The following is a 23942-nucleotide window of genomic DNA, read 5'->3' on the forward strand; positions in this document are numbered from 1 at the left end:
CCATAGCTTGGATTCTTCTATCCTTTTTACCATAACCACAGTGGGGAAGATGAATCAAAACAGAGTTGCCCATAGCCAATCAATCAATCTGATTGGTTGCTATGAACAACCCTTTCCTCTAATACTGGGGGAGATTTATCAAAACCTGTGTAGACCCAAAATGACAGTATTATTATCATAACCAGACTGCCGGTTGACCTATCAATACCCTCTTTATCTGGCAACGTGGCCCAGTACAGCCTGCACACCAGCAGCAGACGTGTCAGTAATCATGTTTACATTAAGATAAGGGGGAGATTCAATACAACCTGTGCAGAGGGAAAGTGGAGCCGTTGCCCACAGCAGCCAATTAGATTGCTTCTTTTATTTTTCATAAACCTTTTTAAAAATGAAAGTAGCCATCTTTTTGCTATGGACAACTGGGAAACTTTTCCTCTGCACTGGTTTTGCTAAATCCTTCCCAAGGTACCAGTAAGCCCTGCCAAAAAATTTCTATAAATGTGGGTTGTTTCTAATTGCACACAATACCCCAGGCCAACGGCCGTCTATTGTTTTCTCTGTCAGACACAATACCTGATAATTGACAACTGTTATCAGTAACCCTTAGGGCGGTGTTTCCCAACCAGGGTGCCTCCAGCTGCTGCAAAACTACAACTCCCAGCATGCCCGGACAGCCTATGGCTGTCCGGGCATGCTGGAAGTTGTAGTTTTGCAACAGCTGGAGGCACCCTGGTTGGGAAACACTGCCTTAGGAGCACTGCACTTGTTAACCACATTTGGTGTCCAGGCGGCTGCATCGCCCATTTTCCATGATTCTCGCTGGTTCATCCTTTTGTTTCTTAACAACCCCTATTTTTACCGGCTTGCTCCCGTCACCCTCTTTCCCCCCACTTGTTGTTTTTGTGTTTTCTCCTCTCTTCTATCCTTCCTCCCCTTCTTTCCCATTTCTTCAGTAAGTTGATATATGCTTCCTCTGGCTTTATTCCTTATTGTAGGGGATTGTACCTTACATGTGACATCATAAGGAGTCATGACTCTTTATGATGTTTCTCTTATTGAATGTATTGTATATGTTTTATTTTTTGGGAAAATTTTGCTTCGGCAAGAATACATTTATTTTTTATTTTTTTTTAAATGATAAGGTTCCCAGCAGATAAGCTGGCAGGGGAGCTAGCGTGCATGCTTAGGATCCTGGCCCTCTTGCTATGTGCAGAGAGAGTGTGAAGTCAGTCAGCAGCAGGCGAAGAGGTGGCCTGTAATCTAGGCAATGAGCAGTAAACAAGGGACAGAAAGTAGCAACAGTAACATGAAAAGGAGGTCAGTTTGAAAATGTAGGTATATTTACCAGAGTGTATAACTTTACATCTCCTACAGCTGAAAGAGTAATTATTGAGGATGCTTACTAGTTTACAACATGGTTTCTCACCTCACTGGTGGCTGCATTGTATTTCTGTTTTAGCTGGTTCAGTGTGTTCTGCAGGCTGTCTTTCTGTGGGAGAAATAATAAGATTTAACTCCTTCATGTCACAGGAAGTAAATGTATGTCCTGTAAGCGATAAAAGGCTTGGAAGCGAGCTCAAGAGCTGAGCTCACTTCACAAACATTAAGTTAAAGGTGCTATTACATACAGGCAATCATGCTGATTTTCGGCATTAACCCCTTAGTTGCAGTGGTCAATGTTGATCACGGCATCTAAAAGCTTGAAATACAGTTGATATTGGGTAGGGAGCATTTGGGATCCTCCGCAGCAGAATCGTGGGGTCCCGATCCCCTAAGATGGCAGCCAGAGTAACGCTGCTGACCTCTGTGCCACTCTTATCTTCTCTGCTTATACAATCTGCATTGGGCATAGCATTGAACAGTGTTAGCAATCGAAAGATTGCATGTAATAGTTTCAATTTTTCTCCCCAAATAAGTCTGGGTTCACACCACGTTTTTGCAATACAGTTCCCGTATAAGTTTTCAATTTGAAAACCGTACAGAACTGTATTGAAAACCGTATGCCAAAAGATGCATCCGGTTGTGTCCGTTTTGCATCCTGTACTGTTTTGTCAGCCTACCGTAGCCTACCACATTTTTTGGGTCCGTATAAGTTTTTTTAAAACATGGGAGTCAATGGGAACCGTATGTGCCATCCGGTTTTTGACTGTAATTGAAATTCCAATAAAAAAAAAAAAACTGTGCAAACAAGTGAAACTTTATTCATAATTGAGTGAAAAGTTAAAAACTTATACATTTCTTTTCTTAAAAAACGGATGCAACCAGACATCATTTTTTCAAACCGTATACAGATTTAAATTTGTACACACTTTTTGATACAGTTTAGTCAAGTTTTGAGGAATTCGTTTAATCAAAAACCTGATACGGGAACTGTAAAACGTGGTGTGACCCCACCTAATAAACTTTTGGTTTTCCTGTTGGTTTTTGTGGTAAAATTTAATTACAAAGAACAATTGGTCCCGCTTTACACAAGGCATCAAGTAGGTGGAGGAAAAAATTGAAAAATCGTTGCGTCCTTAAACATTGACACATTTTGGGGCAGATTTATCAAAACCTGTCCAGAGGAAAAGTTGCCCATAGCAACCAATCACCTCGCTTCTTTCATTTTTAACAAGGCCTCTGCAAATTTAAAGAAGCCATCTGATTGGTTGCTATGGGCAACTTTTCCTCTGGACAGGTTTTCATAAATCTCCCTCTTCATGTTCTAAATTGAACTTTAACATCAGATGCAAAACCATATTTTTTTTTTTAAACAGAAGCTTTGCAAGCGATCATGGGCTCTGTGGTTTTACAACAGCTAAGGTTGGACAAAATATCTAGACTACCCCTATTTTCACATAGAGACGTTAAACTCTTTCTTTTTTAAATAAGATAGGTTTTATTGAATTTTTTGAAACATTTGTAAACATACAAACAAATGTATTAATTTTAATTATTTGAGTGCACTTTTTTTTATTATTTGAGTGCACTTTTTAATTAAAAAAATATGTCCCCCATTTACCAGGCAGAGGTGACCTCATTTTGGATGGGTTTAAAAAGTGCACCGAGAACCTTAAGGACCGGGGGGTTTTCCGTTATTGCACTTTCGTTGTTTGCTCCTTGCCTTTAAAAAATCATAACTCTTTAAATTTTGCACCTAAAAATCCATATGATTGCTTATTTTTTGCGCCACCAATTCTACTTTGTAATGACGTCAGTCATTTTGCCCAAAAATCTACGGTAAAACTGAAAAAAAATCATTGTGAGACAAAATTGGAAAAAAAAAACGCTGTTTTGTAACTTTTGGGGGCTTCCGTTTCTACGTAGTAAATTTTTCGGTAAAAATGACACCTTATCTTTATTCTGTAGGTTCAAACGATTAAAAAGATACCCAGTTATATAGGTTTGATTTTGTCGTACTTCTGGAAAAAATCATAACTTCATGCAGGAAAATTAATACGTTTAAAATTGTCATCTTCTGACCCCTATAACTTTTTTATTTTTGTGCGTATGGGGCGGTATGAGGGATCATTTTTTGCGCCGTGATCTGAAGTTTTTAACGGTACAATTTTTGCATTGATAGGACTTATTGATCGCTTTTTATTCATTTTTTCATGATATAAAAAGTGACCAAAAATGCACTATTTCGGACTTTGGAATTTTTTTTGCACGTACGCCATTGACCGTGCGGTTTAATTAACGATATATTTTTATAATTCTGACATTTCCGCAAGCGGGGATACCATATATGTTTGTTTTTATATAAACTGTGTTTTGTTTTTTTTTATGGAAAAAGGGGGGTGATTCAAACTTTTAATAGGGGAGGGGTTAAATGATCTTTATTAACTTTTTTTTCCACTTTTTTTTGCAGTGTTATAGGTCCCATAGGGACCTATAACACTGCACACACTGATCTTTCACATTGATCACTGGTTTCTCATAAGAAACCAGTGATCGATGATTCTGCCACTTGACTGCTCATGCTTGGATCTCAGGCACTGAGCAGTCATTCGGCGATCGGACAGCGAGGAGGCAGGTAGGGACCCTCCGGCTGTCCTGTAAGCTGTTCGGGATGCCGCGATTTCGCCGTGGCTATCCCGAACAGCCCACTGAGCTAACCAGCACTTTTTACTTTCACTTTTAGCCGCGTGGCTCAGCTTTGAGCGCGCGGCTAAAGGGTTAATAGCGCGCGGCACCGCGATCAGTGCCGCGCGCTATTAGCCGCCCACCGTGATATGATGCAGGGTCACCGTGGGACCCCGGGTTATATCACGGGAGCGGGACCGAGGACGTACTCATACGTCCTTGGTCCTTAAGAGGTTAACAAGATTAGTATGTTTAAAATCACTCCATTTTATTGGCCTATAACATTATCATTTTCCATATAAGGGGCTGTATGAGGGTAATTTTGTGCATCATGATTTGTAGTTTTTATTGGTATGTGCGTATACGTAACTTTTTAGGACTGTGATGTGACAAAAAAGCAGCAATTTTGGACTTTTTTTCTTTACACGTTCATGCCGTTCACCGTACGGATCATTAACATTATATTTTGATTGTTCAGACATTTAAGCACCCCGCAAAACCACATATGTTTATTAATTATTATTTTCTTACGCTTGAGATGAAATGGGAAAAAGGGTAAAATTGAAAAATAGGACGTTTTTCCGTATGGTGCCTGCCCAAAAAACAGTATGCCATGGTTTGTCAAAACAATTGGCGTTTATTGGAATAAAAGGTGCAACACAGGTGTTTCCTCAGGCAGGCGGTATTACGGGCGCAAACACGCGCCAGCTTAAATATACATACATACCAGCATATAATTGCTGCCGGGTCGCAGTAAAATGTATTAAAATTAATTATACAGAAAAACACAAAATTACATGTTAAATACAGCATAAAATTAATTACTTTAAACTCTTCAGAAGGGGAATGAGTTTTGGGACACCTTTATTGCTTAATTATGTTTTGCAGCGCTGGAGGTCTCCAAAGGAAACCCACACTGCTGCGCTGTGGAATATTCGTTACGATATTAGTTTCTTTGGTCCAGTAGAGGTAAGAACTGTTTATATTCCAGTAGGGATTGATCACAGTACTGCGGGGTACATATGATCTTTTTCTTTTTCAACACTGGGGACCTCCGACGGTAAGCCCAGCGTTGCAGGGATGCGCTCCATATTAGTGAGTTCATATGACGGGTCTTCATTATAGGTACTGCCTGCGCGGTGAGTATAGATCTATAGAGAGGCGCTTTGTCTTAGAAGCTGTATATTTATTCTAATGTTGGGACACTAGTAGAAGTATAGCAGATCTTTGCAGCGCTGGAGACCTCCAAAAGGGGGCCCACGCTGCGGTGTTCTAAGGATGCGTTCTAGTGAGAAGGGTATCCATCAAAGCCACTAGCAGCGTGGTCCATGTTGCAGTGATATAGCAATGCGCTTTGTATTAGAAGAATGTATATTCATCATAATATTAGGAGATTTGTAAAACTTTGTAGTGCGGTAAGTAAGTTAAACAGAAGGGTGTCAATTAGAACCACTTGCAGTGTGGTACATGCTACAGTAATATAGAGGGGCACTTCGTATTAGAAGAATATACATTTAATGTAGTATTAGGGGATTTTCAGAACTTCTTAGCCTGGTCTGTGCTGTATATGTTTATTCTAAATTGGAGTAGAACTTGTGTATGGGATCCCCGCCGTGTCAGACTTGCCGCTGCGCATATTAGTGAATTGTCGGATGCCGCGATAGTTTGTGACATCTGGATGGTGCTTTTTTGCAGCGCTGGAGACCTTAATATAGTTGACCATGCTTAACTGGAGTATGCACGACTTGAACAAATTCAGGTAACTGAAACCGTATTTTTAATATGTGTGAAGAGACTTTTTTGGTGTATACATTATTCATTCAATCTAAACCCAGAAAAGTTAAGTAATTTACTCAGAAGTGGCAAAAAATATATATAGTTTATTAGTACATCATAAAACACAAAGCGAGATTTCCACAAAAATGGGGGAAAGAAAAGAGAAAGTGTTGCACCGGTATGATACCTCATAAGCATAAACCCTAATACTATTTCCTTTGTCAACCTCGACAAAGGTTGATCCTGAAACGCTGCATTGGGGTGGTGTTGCGTTACTCCCTGGTACCCGCTGTTTGTGACACCTAAGTATGTATTATTGTACTAATATGTTTTCCTGTGATGCCCTATGATAGGAAGCTGCTAGCTGGAGTAATTTTGATTAGGTTGTTGTAGCAGCATGTATTTGCACACTATTATGGAAATAGTATTAGGGTTTATGCTTACTATATATATTTTTTGCTACTTCTGAGTAAATTACTCAATTTTTCTGGGTTTAGATATGATGTTTGGGAGCTCATATTAGCAGATACTGTATTTTGAAGGTTATATGTGCAGCTGAGGTAGTGTATCCTGGGCATTAGATATATATATTTTCCTTATACTGGGAACCTTCTATGTGTTTGAAATGTATTATTCATTCAATGCATGTAGTGTGTGACAATAATTATAGAGAATATTAGTGAATTTTCGGATGCCACGTTAATTTCTGACATCTGAAAAGTGCTTTTTTTTGCAGCGCTGGAGACCTTACTATAATTGACTACGCTTCACTGGAGTGGGCAAAACTTGAACAAATTCAGGTAACTGGAACAGTATTTTGAATATATATGTAAAGAGACTTTTTATACATACATTATTCATTCAATACATGTGGTGTATGACTATGATTATATCCATGTATATATACACAATTGAAGATGCATATGTAATTCATGGGAGTTGATGTCCAGGAGTTAGAGAGATTAGTTAGTTACAAGTATACACACACACACACACACACACTTGAATACGCATGCATATACATATGTAGCTGAGGGAGTTAATGTCCAGGAGTTGAAGACATTAATTGATTACATGATTTCTTTGCAACATTTGCAACATATGGATACATAGTTACAAATACAAATTTGAAGCTTCCTGGTGGTAAACTGGTTTTCTCTTTTTTCTGTTTATGCTGTCAGATTTGGCTGGGAGCCAGTAAATTCTTAAGAGTGGGGGCCCTCCGGAATGTAATTTGAGGATGATCTGGAATTTTTCCTTTGAGGTGTACATCACTTATTTGAGAACCTTTATTATCCTGCTAAAAGTGGTGATGAAATTGGTTTTCTGTTTTTATATTTGTTTGTCCAGATTTTCCTTTCTTTGAATGTTATCTGGATTCAGGCATTCTTTCTGTGACTTCTGTACTTTTTCCTGTGCTTGCTTTTTTAATCATCCTAGGATATTTATTTTCCTTAAACCTTTTTCCCAGCATTTTGGCTTAATGTTTAAAAGTTCTATCCTCTGTGCAGTTTTTCCTTACATGTTTGAATTGGCTGCACGCCACATTTTTTTAGCCACTGTTTGTAATGACCACTTTCAAAATCCAGGTAACTGTTGATATCAACTGTTTTGAAGAAGGTTGATGTAATAAACTTCTTTTCATTGTGGGAAATGCATAAATCTAGGAAATAAATTTCAGTGGAGCTTGCTTCTATGGTAAACTGAAGGCCCCAACCGTTTTTATTTAGATTGGCAAGTAAAATATCGGATGATCCTTCTGGGCCATTCCATATAAAGAACAGATCATCTATGTATCTGCGGTACATAATGGTATAGGGTGATATAGCAGGATTACCTGAGATGAATTTGGACTTGCAGTCCCTTTGCATTGTTGATATATTTTTTTCATTTTATATAAAGAAATTATTGTGTAGTATGAACTCAAGCCCTTTAATCAAGAAGTGCTTCTGTGTGGATGGAAGTTAATGAACTTCCATCCATAATAAACTTCCATCCACACAGAAGCATACATTGAATGAATAATGTATACACCAAAAAAGTCTCTTCACACATATTAAAAATACGGTTTCAGTTACCTGAATTTGTTCACGACCTGCCTACTCCAGTTAAGCGTGGTAAACTATAGTAAGGTCTCCAGCCCTGCAAAAAGCACCATCCAGATGACACAAACTATCGCGGCATCCGACAATTCACTAATATGCGCAGCGGCAAGTCTGACACGGCGGGGATCCCATACACAAGTTCTACTCCAATTTAGAATAAACATATACAGCACGGACCAGGCTAAGAAGTTCTGAAAATCCCCTAATACTACATTAAATGTATATTCTTCTAATACGAAGTGCCCCTCTATATTACTGTAGCATGTACCACACTGCAAGTGGTTCTAATTGACACCCTTCTGTTTAACTTACTTACCGCGCTACAAAGTTTTACAAATCTCCTAATATTATGATGAATATACATTCTTCTAATACAAAGCGCATTTCTATATCACTGCAACATGGACCACGCTGCTAGTGGCTTTGATGGATACCCTTCTCACTAGAACGCATCCTTAGAACACCGCAGCGTGGGCCCCCTTTTGGAGGTCTCCAGCGCTGCAAAGATCTGCTATACTTCTACTAGTGTCCCAACATTAGAATAAATATACAACTTCTAAGACAAAGCGCCTCTCTATAGATCTATACTCACCGCGCTGGCAGTACCTATAATGAAGACCCGTCATATGAACTCACTAATATGGAGCGCATCCCTGCAACGCTGGGCTTACCGTCGGAGGTCCCCAGTGTTGAAAAAGAAAAAGATCATATGTACCCCGCAGTACTGTGAACAATCCCTACTGGAATATAAACAGTTCTTACCTCTACTGGACCAAAGAAACTAATATCGTAACGAATATTCCACAGCGCAGCAGTGTGGGTTTCCTTTGGAGACCTCCAGCGCTGCAAAACATAATTAAGCAATAAAGGTGTCCCAAAACTCATTCCCCTTCTGAAGAGTTTAAAGTAATAAATTTTATTTAACATGTAATTTTGTGTTTTTTCTGTATAATTAATCTTAATACATTTTATTGTGACCCGGTTACCCGGCAGCAATTAGATGACGGTATGTATGTATATTTAAGCTGACTTGTGTTTGCGCCCGTAATACCGCCTGCCTGAGGAAGAACCCGACCTGGGTTCGAAACACCTGTATTGCACCTTTTATTCCAATAAATGACAATTGTTTTGAAAAACCTTGGCATACTGTTTTTTTTTTGGCAGGCACCATACGGAAAAACGTCCTATTTTTCGATCTTATTCTATATTACTGTCCCCTGGAGGTCACGGTGAAGGAAGCCGAGGCAGCCACCCATCTTTACTTACTGACTGAGTCTACAGGCGATTCAAGGTGTTGTGCCCTCAACCACACACGGTAAGGTGCATTTAACCCTGCATGCGCTACCCTATACTAATAATATTCCACTAGGAGCACACCTCTTTTTTCTATTTTATTTCAGTAAATGGGAAAAAGGGGCCATTTAAATTTTTATTGGGGGAGGGGCTTTCACTTTATTTTATAATTTTTTTTATACTTCTTATGTCCCCATAGGGGACTATTTATAGCAATCAATAGACTGGAGATACTTAGTGCTATGCATAGGCATAGCACTGATCAGTATTATTAGCGATCTTCTTCTAGGATCTGCTCGATCTCAGACCAGAGGAGAAGAACCCGGATGAAGCTGATGAGGGGACCTCCGTCCGCTATGTTGAATGATCGGATCCCTGCGGCAGTGCCATGGGCAATCCGATCATCCATTCAAACAACAGCATTGCCACAGATGCTGCGATCGCTATTGATCATGGAATCTGAGGAGTTAATGGCAGACATCAGCACGATCGCTGATGTCTGCCATTACCGGCAGGTCCCTGGCTGCTGAAACCAGCCGTGCATTATGCGACCAATGATCCGATGCGTTAAGTACCAGGACACCAGGATGTACATTAACATCCTGTGTTGTTAAGTGGTGAACGGAAAAAAAAAAGCAGTTTGTCACAAAGCCCTCAAATATACAAAAAAAAAATCATACGCCCAGCATTTAAAATAAATAAATAAAAAAGGCGGCATATTTTTTAGCCCTTGCCTGCCAGACAGTAATAGGAAGGATCTGTGCTTGTCTTTAGGTAAAATGGCTAAATGTGTAATGGTGTGAGATTACCATAGAGCTGTGGATATCTTATTGTGAACTGGCTTTTTCCTGTTAGCGTTTTCTCTTTTACTAGAAATCCCATAATTTCACTTTCCTCCCTCCCACACATCAGCCACCACACCCGTTGAACCACAAACAAGCTGAACTCCATGTAAAAGACCAGTGCTTTCTAACCAGGGGGCCTCCAGCTGTTGCAAATACCCTGTGGTTGCTCCACCCATTGAAGCAGAACAGGCTCCCTGTCATCACCTAACTAGTAAGGAAGTGCCTTGGCCGCACTGCATCCTGGAAATACCTGAGACAGGAGTAATTTCGTGCATACAGTTAAGATGTTATTTACCTCTCTTCCATCAGTTTTTACTTTCTCCATAGTAACTGCAAGCTGTTCCTGCAGCTGCTTTATGTCCTCTTCCCTCTGCCTTAGTTCTTGTGCACGTTCCTGGTGAATCCTCTGCCAGTGCTGCAGCTGGTTACTTACATCTCGCAGGCGGATTTCATAATCCTCTGCCTACAACACAATTACAATAGTAAGTAGGGAGCACGGTCATACTGGTAGGACTCAAAGGCAGCCTTTGGTTCTTGCTTTGTACCACTATGGTATTTAAACTTTTGCTCACTTCCTCTTGTACAGTCTCTATTCTGAATGGGACACAACTAAAAGTCTCTTGGAGTCTCATCTCAAACTTTTAAGCTGATGTATAACTAGGTTAACTTTGGTGTGGTCACGAACCAGCTTAGTTCCTCTAGGGAGAGAAGAGAAGGGCTGATAACAAACCCAACAGAAAAAGGCTCTTTGATGGACTTTACTGCTAAGATCACATTGCAGGAGGCTGTTGCAGGGAAGGTAAGCTTTTTTTTTTTATATAACACTCTATGTAGAATGTTTTTGTATGACAGTAAGTACAAATCAAGATGGGGAATAAAAAAAAAGGAATTCAAAGGTGGCTTTAGCTTTTAAATGCAGTTTCTGGTTCAGCTTCTAAATCCCCTAACCTCAGAACAGGTGATACATTTATATGATTTTTTAGGGGGTCCCCCCAAGAAATTAGTCCCAAGCTCCTTGTTTGAATAAAGCAATGGACAAGCAGGTGATGACAGTTTTTACAACACTTTAGAACTGACCCCCTACTCAACTTTTCTTCAGCAATCCCATTGTGCCACTGCTTCATTAAGAGGATTGATGACTATGTACTTGTGACTGATGGGCAAGTCAGTGGTTGGACCTCAAGTATACGCTTATCACATATGTCGAAAGGTGATAAAGGTTTGTGATCCAAACATTTTTTGTGCTTGCATAACCCACACTCACTTCTTGTTCCTTCTGTCTTTGCAGATCACGTAGTGACCTCATCTCTGAATTTAGCCTGCATATTCTCTCTTCTTGGGCTGCACTGTCTCGCTCCAGTTCTGCCTTCCTCTGCTGTGTGCGCTGCAGTTCATTTCTTAGAGAGGAAAGTTCTTTGTTGCGCTCACTTAACTGTTCAAGACAAAAATGCATTTTTTACTAATTGTTTTTTAACTTAATATTTAAAAATACCCTGAATATGTTTAAGATGCTAACATCTTCAGCTAACATTTTAAGCCATTTATATGACAAGCGTTGGTTAAAAAAAATATATATACAATAGAATATTGATGTTACTAGTGGTTCAACTGCTGCATTTCATTATTTTGGGCTCTGAAATGTCTGACAAGTCATTTTTAAAGTTTAATGGTCATTTAAGAAAACATGTCAAAAGTTTTCATGAGTGAGATCTGGGTGACAAGATCACCCCCCCCCCAATCCTAAGAACCAGTGGGGGAAGCTTGCCATTGAGCAGTGTTTCTTCCCACTGTCTCAAACTCACTGAAGATAAGCTCAATAGAAAGTCTATGGACCCTTGCTTCAGGGAGCATGAGACAGCGGGGAGAAACAGAACAAATGAGAAAGAAAACGTGTGTGACTGAGCACTGTTTCTCCCCGCTGTCTCATGCTCACTGAACACAGGCTCATGTCTCTATAGCATGAAAACCGGTTAACAGTCAGAACCGCACCACTATCGCCATGGAGGGGCAGATGCATGATCTAAAGCTGGACAGACTCACTTTTAGCAGCATCCTACTTAGTACTTATCGGGATTTATTGAATAGGTGTACACCTGAAACATAGCAGCAATGTTTCAACCAATATATACCGTGTGAGTCTTTGTAAAGCTTTACCAAAGCACTGAATGGGATACTGGTCTACCTTCTTTTCTTATGTCTGTGACATTTCAAAAGTTTACTGAAATTACAGTTACACTTCAAATTTAAAAAAACAAAAAAATCGAATCAACACTTGAAATGTTGTTCCTTAAATGTCAACATGTTAATTATTAGATGACTACCTGTTCTCTAGTTTCTCGTAGACTGGTCTGAGTCATGGTAACTTGATTCTTGAGCTCCTGTAGACACTCTTGGGCAGTACTCAGCTCTTGACTCCTCCCCTTTGCTGTTTTTTGCGCTGCCTCTTCCTCTGAGCGCAGTCGTATTAAAGATTCCTCCAAACGCTTAGACTGGGGATTGATAAAAAAGCTGTTAGGCCAGGTTCACAACACATTTTTCAATCCTGTTGAAACACCCTGTTCATTCACATGAGGCAGGCAGGAAGGGAATAGGTCGGGAAGGCATGTATGGAGCAGGCTTAGTAACAAAGCCCCCACCATACATGCAGGTGCCGGCTGCTATCTGTAGCTGAAAACTACTACTAATGATAGACACGTGATCACGCTAATGACGGTCATTTAACCTTCTAAATTCCATGATCAATAGCAATTACAGAATTTATGAGGTTGTCTGACAGGTGACCACCCTCCATACCTTCAAATAGAGATACCCTTAAGCACAATTGCAGGGTGCCGATTAGTTACCATGGCAACCGGAGGGCTTGTGTAGGCCTCCGTGCCTGGCATACTGTATCTACTAGTACAGCATGGCGCAGAAAGGCTGTACTAGCAGATCACAGATTCAACATATCAATGCAAAAGCAATGCATTATTCTGTATAAGCAATCAAATGATTGCTCATAAAATTCCTCTAGGATGACTTAAAGGGGTACTCCGGTGTAAAAAATTTTTTTTAAATCAACTGGTGCCAGATTTGGTGCCAGAGGGGGCGGGCATGACATCACAAGGGGACGGAGCTGGGACATCACGATACTCAGTCCCCTGCATCGCCTGTCGTCAGCCACAGAGCGATCCCCCACGATCAGACATCTTATCCCCTATTCTTATCCCCTAGCCCCTATGGTGCCTGAACAGCAAAAAACACCCCACATTGTATACTATTTGGGAAACTACACCCCTCAAGGAACATAACAAGGGGTACAGTGAGCCTTAACACCCCACAGGTGTTTGACGACTTTGCCTTGAAGTTGGACCTGAAAATGAAAAATTTAATTTTTTTTGGTAACTAAAATGGTGATGTTACCCCAAATTTTTCATTTTCACAAGGGGTAATAGCTGAAAATGTCCACCAAAATTTTAAACCCCATTTCTCTCGAGTGAGGAAATACGAACTGTGAATCTGTGGAACAGTTTACTGTTTTGGCTATGAGCAGCCTTCAGGGGTGAGGGCTTCAAAACCTTCTTAGAATAAAATAAAATTGATGCAAATGTAGAACTATGTAAAGATACCCCTTCTCTTCATCCACATCATCTCCCCTCCCTTGGTTAAATTTGATGTACACGTGTCTTTTTCAAACCGTACTAGCTCTATAACTATGTAAAATGGTTGGGACACTTTAACCCCTTAAGGACCAAGAGTTTTTTGTTTTTTCCTCCTTACATTTTAAAAATCATAACCCTTTAAATTTTGCATCTAAAAATCCATATGATTGCTTTTTATTTTTGCGTCACCAATTCTACTTTGTAACGACATCAGTCATTTTACCTAAAAATCTATGGGGGAAACCAAAAAAAATATAAAAAAATCATTGTGTGACAAAATTGAAGCAAAATCGCCATTTTGTAAATTTGGGGGGCTTCCGTTTCGAGGTAAATTTGGGGTAAAAAATGACACCTTATCTTTATTCTGTAGGTCCATACGATTAAAATGATACCCTACATATATAGGTTTGATTTTGGCCTACGTCTGGAAAAAATTATAACTACATGCATGAAAATTAATACGTTTAAAATTGTCATCTTCTGACCTCTAACACTCTATGGTTATGAGGGCTCATTTTTTGCACCGTGATCTGAATTTTTTTGATCTGTACCATTTTTGTTTTGATCAGACTTTTTGGTCACTTTTTATTCATTTATTTATGGTATAAAAAGTGACATATAAAGCAAAAATAAGCTATTTTGGACTTTGGAATTTGTTTGCACGTACGCCATTGACCAAGCGGTTTAATTAACAATATATTTTTATGGTTCAGACATTTACAAACGCGGTGATACCACATATGTTTGTTTTTATTTTTATTTACACCCCTTTTTTTTTTTTAAATGGGAAAAGGGTGATTCTGATTTTTATTAGGGAAGGCGTTAAATCACATTTATAATTTATTTTTTTTAATGCAGTGTTACAGCCCCCTCTAGGAGCTGTAACTTTGCATACACTGATTGTATTAGTGTACAAACACTAATGTAGACTCCCACAGCTGGGGAACTACTATACCCATCATGGAAACAAGTCTGTTCCATGATGGGAGTAGTAGTAGTCCCGGCTGCGGGAGTCTGTAGGCAGAGGTGTTCAAACGGCCATAAAATAACAGTACATGACGGATGTTATAACTGGTCTTAACGGATGAATGTGCCTGTTATTTTGACGGACGTTATTCAGCCGTTAGCACCTGTTATTTTATCTGTTATTATACATCCGTTTTTTAATTATAAATTACAGAAAGCAGATTTTTAATAATGGATGTATACTCATAGTGTGAAAGCAGTCTTACTGTTGTTGGTGGGACAATATTTTTTTTATGGCTATTGCTAAATATATAAGCCTGGAGAGATAATATTCAGTGTGGTGAGTCTTCAAAGGGGGAAAACTTTTATTTTTATTTTTATTTTATTTTTTAAATCAACTGGTGCCAGAAAGTTAAACATTAACTAATTACTTCTATTAAGAAATCTTAATCCTTCCAGTACTTATTAGCTGCTGAATACTACAGAGGAAATTATTTTCTTTTTGGAACACAGAGCTCTCTGCTGACATCATGAGCTCTCTGCTGACATCTCTGTCCATTTTAAGAACTGTCCAGAGTAGAAGAAAATCCCCATAGCAAACATATGCTGCTCTGGACAGTTCCTAAAATGGAAAGAGAGGTCAGCAGAGAGCACTGTGGTCATGATGTCAGCAGAGAGCTGTCTGTGTTCCAAAAAGAAAATAATTTCCTATGTAGTATTCAGCAGCTAATAAGTACTGGAAGGATTCAGATTTTTTTTATAGAAGTTATTTACAAATCTGTTTAACTTTCTGGCACCAGTTGATTTAAAAATAAAAAAAAGTTTTAACATATTGGGGAGAAATATCATTGCCAAGATTCTGGTGTAATTGCATACTTATGAAGTTTCAAACAAAGGGGAATTTTTCAATTACTTTCACACCATGCAACTGGTTTAAAGACTTTTTGTAAAATGACTCATACTAGTGTAACTGACAGCTATAATGGTGCCCCAATGATACCCACCTCTTTGGTCTGAGTCTGGATTTTTCGCTGTGTTTGTTGCAGAGCACTCTTAGTGAGTTCTAGTTGAGCACTGTTGTCCTTAGCTTCCTCCTGAGCAGTCTGCCATCTTCTCTCTAGTTGAGTGTAACTATTCTGCAAACTCTGCAATGCACGATCTCTCTCTGCAAGCTGAAGAAACAAAGTATAAGTGCTTGAGCACTACCTATGATCATTTATCAATAAGTGCCCATTCTTCTATACTCACCAGCCGGTCAGAGTGCTTCACTCTCAAACTTAGCTCCTCTAACTCTCTTTGCAGTGTGCTCTCTCTTTCCTTGGTCCTGTGCTGCTGTCTCTGTAGTTCTTCATGCCTTATCTGCTGCTCTTCCAGCTCTGATCTTAGCGATTGCTGAATCGTGATTTGTTCCTGTAGCTAGTGGACATTTTTGTCATTACGTGCTCCTCATGTGGTTATTCTGGGACCAATATTACCTTAACATACCTGTTGCTGTAGTGCCCTGAGCTGTTCCTGCTCGCCAGCCTGCTCCAGCTGCAGTTTGCTCAGTGAATGCTGCAGTTTCAAAGCTTCTTGAGACGCTGCCTGATGTCTTTTCTTGGCTTCATTAAGTTCCAGTTTCAGTCGCTCTGCCAGAGTCCTGATCATGCAAACAAAGCAGAGATTAGATGGATTTATCAAACAGTTTACTTAACAATATTTGGAAAAGCAATGGCTGTACCTGCACTGCTCCACTTCTTCGTCACTGGCATTAGCTCGCTCCCTTAGTGTACGCATCTCACTTTCCATCCTGCGTGCTTGCTGCTCCTGCCTCACAACTTCAGCTACACGCTCGCTCAGCTGCTCTTGTGCACTTTGCAGGGCACTTTCTACTAGTAAAGTCTTCTCCTCTTGACCTGCCAGAGCCTGCACTGAACACAAGACCATGGCATGTAAAAATCTTAGCTCTGATTTATGAAAATATGTGAGAAAAAGACTGGAGGGATTTCCCCACAGCAGCCAATCACAGCTCTACTTTCCCATCTTAACCCCTTACGGACACAGCCAATTTTGGCCCTTAGGACACAATTTCATTTTAACATTTTCGTTTTCTTCTCCTCACCTTCTAAGAACTATCCACAGACCCAAATGAGGGATTGTTTTTTTGCGTGACAAATTATACTTCGTAATTAAACCATTCATACTATAAAATGTATGGTGAAACATAAAAAAAATTATTTGTGTCGAGAAATTGAAAAGAAAAGTACAATTTAGCAATTTTTGGAGGGTTTCTATGCTGCACATTTCATGGTAAAACTGTCGTCAATACAATTAAAAAAATATCCATCTGTACAAGCTTTTCCATATTTGTATGGCTTTTAAAAAGAGTAACTACTTTAACAAAGTTTGTTTAAAATTGCCCTATTCTGACCCCTATAAATGTCTTTTTTTTTTTTTTTGTATATGTGGCTCTATGAGGGCTAATTTTTTGTGCCATGTAGTTTTTATCAGTACCACTGTACTTTTGTACTTTTTTTCTTAACGTTTATGCCGCTCACAGTACGGGATCATTGACATTATATTTTAATAGATCGGACATTTTCGCATTTGCTGATACCCCAAAAAAAGTTACTTAATCTTTTACTGAGGAAGGGGCTTATCCTTTTTTATTTTTTATTTAAATGTCCCCTTAGCAATCTTTTGATTGTTAATTATGTATAGCCCCTTAACGACGCAGGACATAAATGTACCTCCTGCTGCGGTGGTACTTAACGCACCAGAACGTATGTTTATGTCCTGTACATGACCGCGAGCATCGGACCAATGCTTGGGTCATACTATTAGCAGCCAGGGACCAGCCGGTAATGGCGCACATCAGCGATTGTGCTGATGTGTGCTATTAACTCCTCAGATGCTGTGATCAATACAGATCACGGGGGCCATGGCCTGGCTGCCGGAGCGGATGGTCGTGTAGTGGAGGTGCTCCGCTCCTAACACCCGTACTAGCGACTGGAACTAGCATTACCCACCGCTCCTTTGACTTCCCTGCTGCCCGACTCCTTTTTTAACATGCCGGCAAGGAAAAAGAAGCAATCAGTGCGGGCTTCGCTTGCGAAGTTTAGCTTTACCCGCGCCGCACAAAATGGCGCCGGGCGCTCACTTAGAGTGGATTCCCTGGCCTCCTCTCGCGCCGTGGACTGGGAAGACAGCAGCACTAAAGGTACCCCGCCGCGCAGAGCAGCTTCTGACCCAGACCTGCAACACCTCTCCCCCTCCACAGCACTGCCGCAGCGCTCACCGAGGGCCCTGATCCGCTCACCTTCAGCAGCGGAGCTATCTAACACTGCAGACTTACCTACACAGCAGAGCTCACCGAGGGCCCCTGCTTCTAGCCCTGGGGAACGTCCTGCTGCTTCCCAGCACTCTCAGTCTCCTTGCAGGGAGAGGCAGAGGAACCTTTAATATTGCGCTTTCATGCAGGAGATGAAGCACTAGACTCAATTACTGTTACAGGGGAAGCGCTCACTGATGTATCAATTAAGTCTATGCTGCTGATTTTATGATGCACAGTCCTGCTGGACATGAATGCTGTGGTTGCACCAGTCAGAGCTTCAGTGGAGGATTTGGGGGAGAGGGTGGACCACCTAGAAAATAAATTTGAGGAGTTTTCTACTTCACACAACATTCTTATTGACTCCCATACTGAGCTTGAGGAGGAAGTAGCGGCGCTCAGAGCAAAAGTGGTGGACCTAGAAGATAGGAGCCGCCGCAACAACATTAGACTGCGCGGTGTACCTGAATCCATCAATCCTGCTGAAATCCCTGACTACGTTCGCTCTCTTATCCAAGCGGTGTTGCCATCTTGCACCCTCTAAGAAGCTGAGGTGGACAGGGGCCACCGTATCCCTCACCCTCGCCATCTGCCTGATACAACTCCTAGAGATATCCTAGCACGTGTTCACTTCTTTACTACAAAGGAAAAAGTGATGGAGATATCCCGCAGACAAGGTGGAATACCGGCTCCGTATCATCAAGTGGCGGTTTATACAGATCCATCGGCTGCTACCCTACAGGCAAGACACTTGCTCTATCCAGTGACCCAGTCTTTGCGTTCGGCTAACATAGCTTACCGCTGGGGTTTTCTGGTCCGTTTACTGGTGAAAAAGGGGCACTCCGTCCATGTAATCAGATCCTTGGAAGAGGGCCGGTCACTTCTGCGCAAATGGAATCTGGAATTGGCAGCCCCAGAACACTCCTCCTCTGCAGCGTCTAGTGCCCGGCTACCCCAGGACTGGTCAATATCTTGAAGGATGTGGCGCTAACTATTGACCCGGATAATATTACAGGTGTGGGGCCCCACTGGGGACCTGCTCCTCTCCGGTATCAGTGTGGACTGTTGCTCTCCATGCAGTGCTGGTTCCTTCCCAAGGTACCATGCACTAATGCTTGTTTTCTTGTTTTTGTTTTTTCAGTTTTAATCGGTCCTTTTATTATGCAAAACTGTACACTACTGCTCTATACCTTGTTGCCTTACCTGACCTATATGAGGGGGCGTGTGCTGGCTGGGAGGTGCGCCACCTCACCCTTTTACTGCTGATTGCGTTGTATTTCAGCTTTTATATGGTTATACATAATGGTGATAAAGTTAGCTAGTCTAAATGTTAATGGCCTTAATGTTCCCCATAGGCGGTTGCACTTCTGGAGAGAGGTTAGATCCTTACGTTGCGATATCATCTGCGCTCAAGAGACACACCTTCTCTCAGGAGATGCGCACGGCATGAAGAACTCAGGTTTCCCACACATCTTCCAGTCTCATCATTCTGAGACTTGAGGGGGTGTTGGTGGGAGTTAGAAATAAGGTGGCTTTCCAATTACATGAGGTGGTGTCTGACCCAAGGGGTAGATTTTTTATCTTGCGATGCATAGCAAACGAAACTCGCTTGACTATAATTTCCCTGTACGCTCCCAATACTGGTCAGATTAGATTTCTAACTCGCCTCCTAAAACTAGTTAATGAGGTTCCATGGGGTGCTTTAATACTATGTGGGGATTACAATACAGTAATGAACCCCGCTATTGACTCGACTTCTCACTCTCGTATACCTTCCCAATCTCTTTCCCCATGGGCATGGAAACATGATCTTTATGATATTTGTCGGGTCCATAACACTTCGTCTAAGGAGTATACTTTTCTGTCCGCAGAACATAACACCTACGCACGCTTGGATATGTTCCTGGTGGGCAGCTCACTGTTACATCTCGCCACCTGCTCCACGATTGAAACTATCTCGTAGACTGACCATGTGGCTATTACGCTTACCCTGGCAGATTTGATCTCTTCTCCTCTGGCTTATACGTGGCGACTTAGTCAATTTTTGCTGTCCCACAGGGAATATTCCAAACAATTGTCTACAGACATTGTAGAGTATTTTCAAACAAATGGTCCTTCAGTTTCTTGCCCTTTCACATTATGGAACTGCCATAAGGCAGTCATAAGAGGGATGTGTATAAAGTATAGCTCTATACTCAAAAAACAAAGAGAGGCACATATAAAGACTATCTTAACGAACATTAAGACAGTAGAGACCTCCAATCAAACTATGCCCTCTGATACTATTGCAGAACAACTCAAGAATTTAAGATGTGACCTCAGATGTTGCCTGCTATCCGCTTATGCTCAAAACAAAGCTGGGAGGCTTATGGCTCACCGTCTTAAAGCGCAACACTTACGATCCCGTATCTCTGTCCTCATACATCCTGACACTAAAAACAAACTATATACACCGAGGGATAAAGCAGACGGTTTTCAAGCTTTTTACTCAAGCTTATATAACCTACAAGACACCCTACCAACTCTCCCTGATGCCCATACAGCCATACAATCTTACTTACTCAAACTCAACCTCCCTAGACTTTCCCATAATCAATTGACAGATTTAAATAGAGAAATCCAGCTAGAGGACATTGAAGATATTATTCGCTTGCTACCCACAGGGAAAGCCCCAGGCCCCGACGGCTTTTCTAGCGCATATTATAAACAATTTAGGGCCGCTCTCTCCCTGCCTCTATGTCATTTTTGTCGTCAAGCTATGCTGAGTGGACAACTTCCTAGAGAAAACCTGCAGGCTCTGATAACCACTATCCCCAAGCCTGGGAAGTCCACGAACCTGCCCCAGAATTATAGACTAATTTTGCTTTTAAGCCAGGACATAAAAATTTACGCCAAACTGTTAGCAAACAGACTACTGTTAGTCCTTTCTAGCCTTATTAGCCCTGATCAATCTGGGTTTGTCGCTGGTAGACAAACCTCAGATAACACTAGGAAATTACTACACCTTTTTTACCATATTGAGAGTTCCCACACCCCTGCCGTGATCCTAGCGCTGGATGCCGAGAAGGCCTTCGATAGGTTGCGATGGTCCTTTGCTTTCTCGGTGCTCCGTGTGATGGGATTTGAGGGGGGGATGCTACAGGCGATCTCCTCGTTGCACTCCCAGCCTTCGGCCCAGGTGTTGACAAATGGGGCACTATCTTCCGAATTTGCTATCACCAATGGATCACGGCAGGGATGCCCCCTTTCCCCCTTGTTGTACATATCTCTGGAACCTTTAGTCCAGACTTTACAACATGACCCACGCATATCAGGCATTCACTTAGCATCATCAGAACATATAATATCTTTATATGCTGACGACATTCTTTTGTCTCTAACGAATCCCAATATTTCCCTCCCCTCTGTTTTAGAAAGAATTGAGGAATATGGGGCATTAACATATTACCACTTGAACAACTCAAAAACCCAGATTATCTCTCTCCACCTTTCCCCAAAGATGGATTCCCTTTTGCGCTCCGACTATATATTTGATTGGCGTGCAAAGGGAAGTGACTATTTAGGTGTGCATGTCACCTATCCCCACTCCACATTGTATAATGCGAACTATATCCCTCTACTTGCGGATCTAGAAAGAGACGCTTTAACCTTCTACAAATCGGACATATCCTGGACCGGGAGAGTGGTCACATTTAAAATGTTCATGCTGCCCAAACTTTTATATCTGTTCAGGACTCTCCCCATATCCCTACCTAGTAGCTTTTCTCATAAAATCCAAACTATATTGTCTAAATTTATTTGGGCTGGAAAGAAACCCAGGTTAGCAGCATCACTCATAGATAGATTACCTCGAGCGGGCGGCATAGGGGTACCTACAATTAAAGGATATTATATAGCAACGCTGGTTGCTATGCTAAAAAAGTGGTGGTGTATGTCTCTGGAAGTCCCATGGGTAGCTATAGAAAATCATTTAGCTTCCCCACACACACTACATGATCTTTTACTCACTCCAGCCTGGACAGTCCCGACACCTCAATTAACTAATCCTATTCTCAGGGCCTCCTTTCAAGCGTGGACCACCTACTTAGACTCGTTGGCGACACCTCCATTTCAGGACCTTTTAGGGTTACCAATGTCATTGGTACAATCTTCCCTCTCAGATATAACATTGGGTCACTGGATATCTAGGGGTATCACACACACTCAACACTTATACGGGGGGAACTCGTTACATACCTTTGAGTACCTGAGGGAAACCTATGCAATCGCAAATAGGGATTTTTACAAATATCTCAGGGTCAGACACCTCCTGCAAAATCTACAGCCCTATCAGACCCCATGGTCCATCTTTTGTGTATAATCTGTATTATAGCAAAGAATTTATTGACATGCAGATGGAAGATCAAACATATACCCACTCTTGACGACTTAATTGGAAACATAAACACGACTTATTCATTTGAAAAGATTCTAGCAATGGGAGCGGGAAATATGTCCAGATTTCATAGTAGATGGCAGCTCTGGATAGACTTTCCCCACTGTATAGATATATAATTTCCTCTATTTGCTCTGGCCTAGCATGGGAGCTTTGGGGGCATTAGGATCTTATTTATGTCACCACTGAATTACAAGTTTTTCTTAGCATAGGTGAGGATATGTTTCTACCACTGTAACACTGAACATAATATGTAGTGTCTTAGTTTTTAGGTGTGGTGCCTAGTCGGGCACTCCAACCTCTTTAATCATTGACTGTTTGATGGTTGTTTGTTTTGCAGAGATTCTGCTGTTTAGGTTTTTTTCAAATTTTTTGTACACAAATAAAGACAGCTGCATCTGTCCCTCGTGCATTATATTGTTTTTGCTATTTTTTCTGCCAATAAAAAATTATTGAAAGTAATACAGATCACGGCATCTGCGGCAGTGCGGTCACTAAAATGGATGATTGGATCGCCCGCAGCACTGCTGTGGGGATCCTTTCATCCATAATAGCTCCAGGGGTCTTCTGCTCTGGTCTGAGATCGAGCAGACCAGAGCAGAAGATCACCGATTATACTGATCAGTGCTATGCCCTATGCAAAGCACTGAACAGCATTAGCAATCAAGTGATTGCTATAAATAGTCCCCCATGGGGACTACTAAAGTATAAAAATAAAAAGTAAGAAAAAAAGTATAAAAAAAAATTCAAACAAAATTTGAAATATCCCCTCCCCCAATCAAAATACTGCTATCAGAACCAGAATTAATAAATCAATCCCTACATGCATTTACCTACCAATAAAATCCTGCCGCAAGAAATGACACCAGCCAGTAAGCAGACATCACCTAGTACAGCAATCCAATTCTAAGTGCAAAATAGTCCAAGTCCAAACAAAAAAAAACATGTCAGAGTAGTTGGTCAATACAGTCTAAAGATAAATCCTATTGGGCATGTGAAACGCAAGGTTTTTATCTCATGATATTTGATTTAGTTGGACCAGGGACCATTATGAATGGTCCTTGGTCAGCTAGCAGGGATGTGGAGTTGATTGTGATACACCGTATTTTCCAGCCTATAAGACGACTGGGTGTATAAGACGACCCCCAACTTTTACAGTTAAAATATAGAGTTTGGGATATACTCGCTGTATATGCGGTAAGACTACCCCTCTACCGCAATACAGTGCCTTACCATTGTTCCCCCCACATTAGGTTGTCAACATAGTTCCCCCCACATTAGGTTGTCAGCATAGTTCCCCCCACATTAGGTTGTCAGCATAGTTCCCCCCACATTAGGTTGTCAGCATAGTTCCCCCCACATTAGGTTGTCAGCAGAGTTCCCCCCACATTAGGTTGTCAGCATAGTTCCCCCCACATTAGGTTGTCAGCAGAGTTCCCCCCACATTAGGTTGTCAGCAGAGTTCCCCCCACATTAGGTTGTCAGCATAGTTCCCCCCACATTAGG

The 23942-nt window shown here is 41.1% G+C and overlaps 1 protein-coding gene across 9 annotated transcripts in view; it reads right to left on the bottom strand.

The window, feature by feature from the left end:
• The window catches only part of PMFBP1 (polyamine modulated factor 1 binding protein 1), a 302187-nt gene that overhangs the window by 25469 nt on the left and 252776 nt on the right, over positions 1 to 23942 (bottom strand). For 8 of the 9 annotated variants that reach the window (XM_056525902.1, XM_056525909.1, XM_056525905.1 and 5 more), the window contains 8 exons: positions 16412 to 16601; positions 16177 to 16330; positions 15940 to 16107; positions 15696 to 15863; positions 12406 to 12573; positions 11349 to 11516; positions 10380 to 10547; positions 1427 to 1489 (listed from right to left, as the gene is read on the bottom strand). In XM_056525902.1, coding sequence (XP_056381877.1) covers positions 1427 to 1489; positions 10380 to 10547; positions 11349 to 11516; positions 12406 to 12573; positions 15696 to 15863; positions 15940 to 16107; positions 16177 to 16330; positions 16412 to 16601 — 1247 coding nt within the window. The remainder of the gene's footprint in view (positions 1 to 1426; positions 1490 to 10379; positions 10548 to 11348; positions 11517 to 12405; positions 12574 to 15695; positions 15864 to 15939; positions 16108 to 16176; positions 16331 to 16411; positions 16602 to 23942) is intronic. The other variant, XM_056525904.1, reaches the window with a different exon arrangement.

Source organism: Hyla sarda, chromosome 6, assembly GCF_029499605.1.
Source record: "Hyla sarda isolate aHylSar1 chromosome 6, aHylSar1.hap1, whole genome shotgun sequence".
NCBI lineage: Eukaryota > Metazoa > Chordata > Amphibia > Anura > Hylidae > Hyla > Hyla sarda.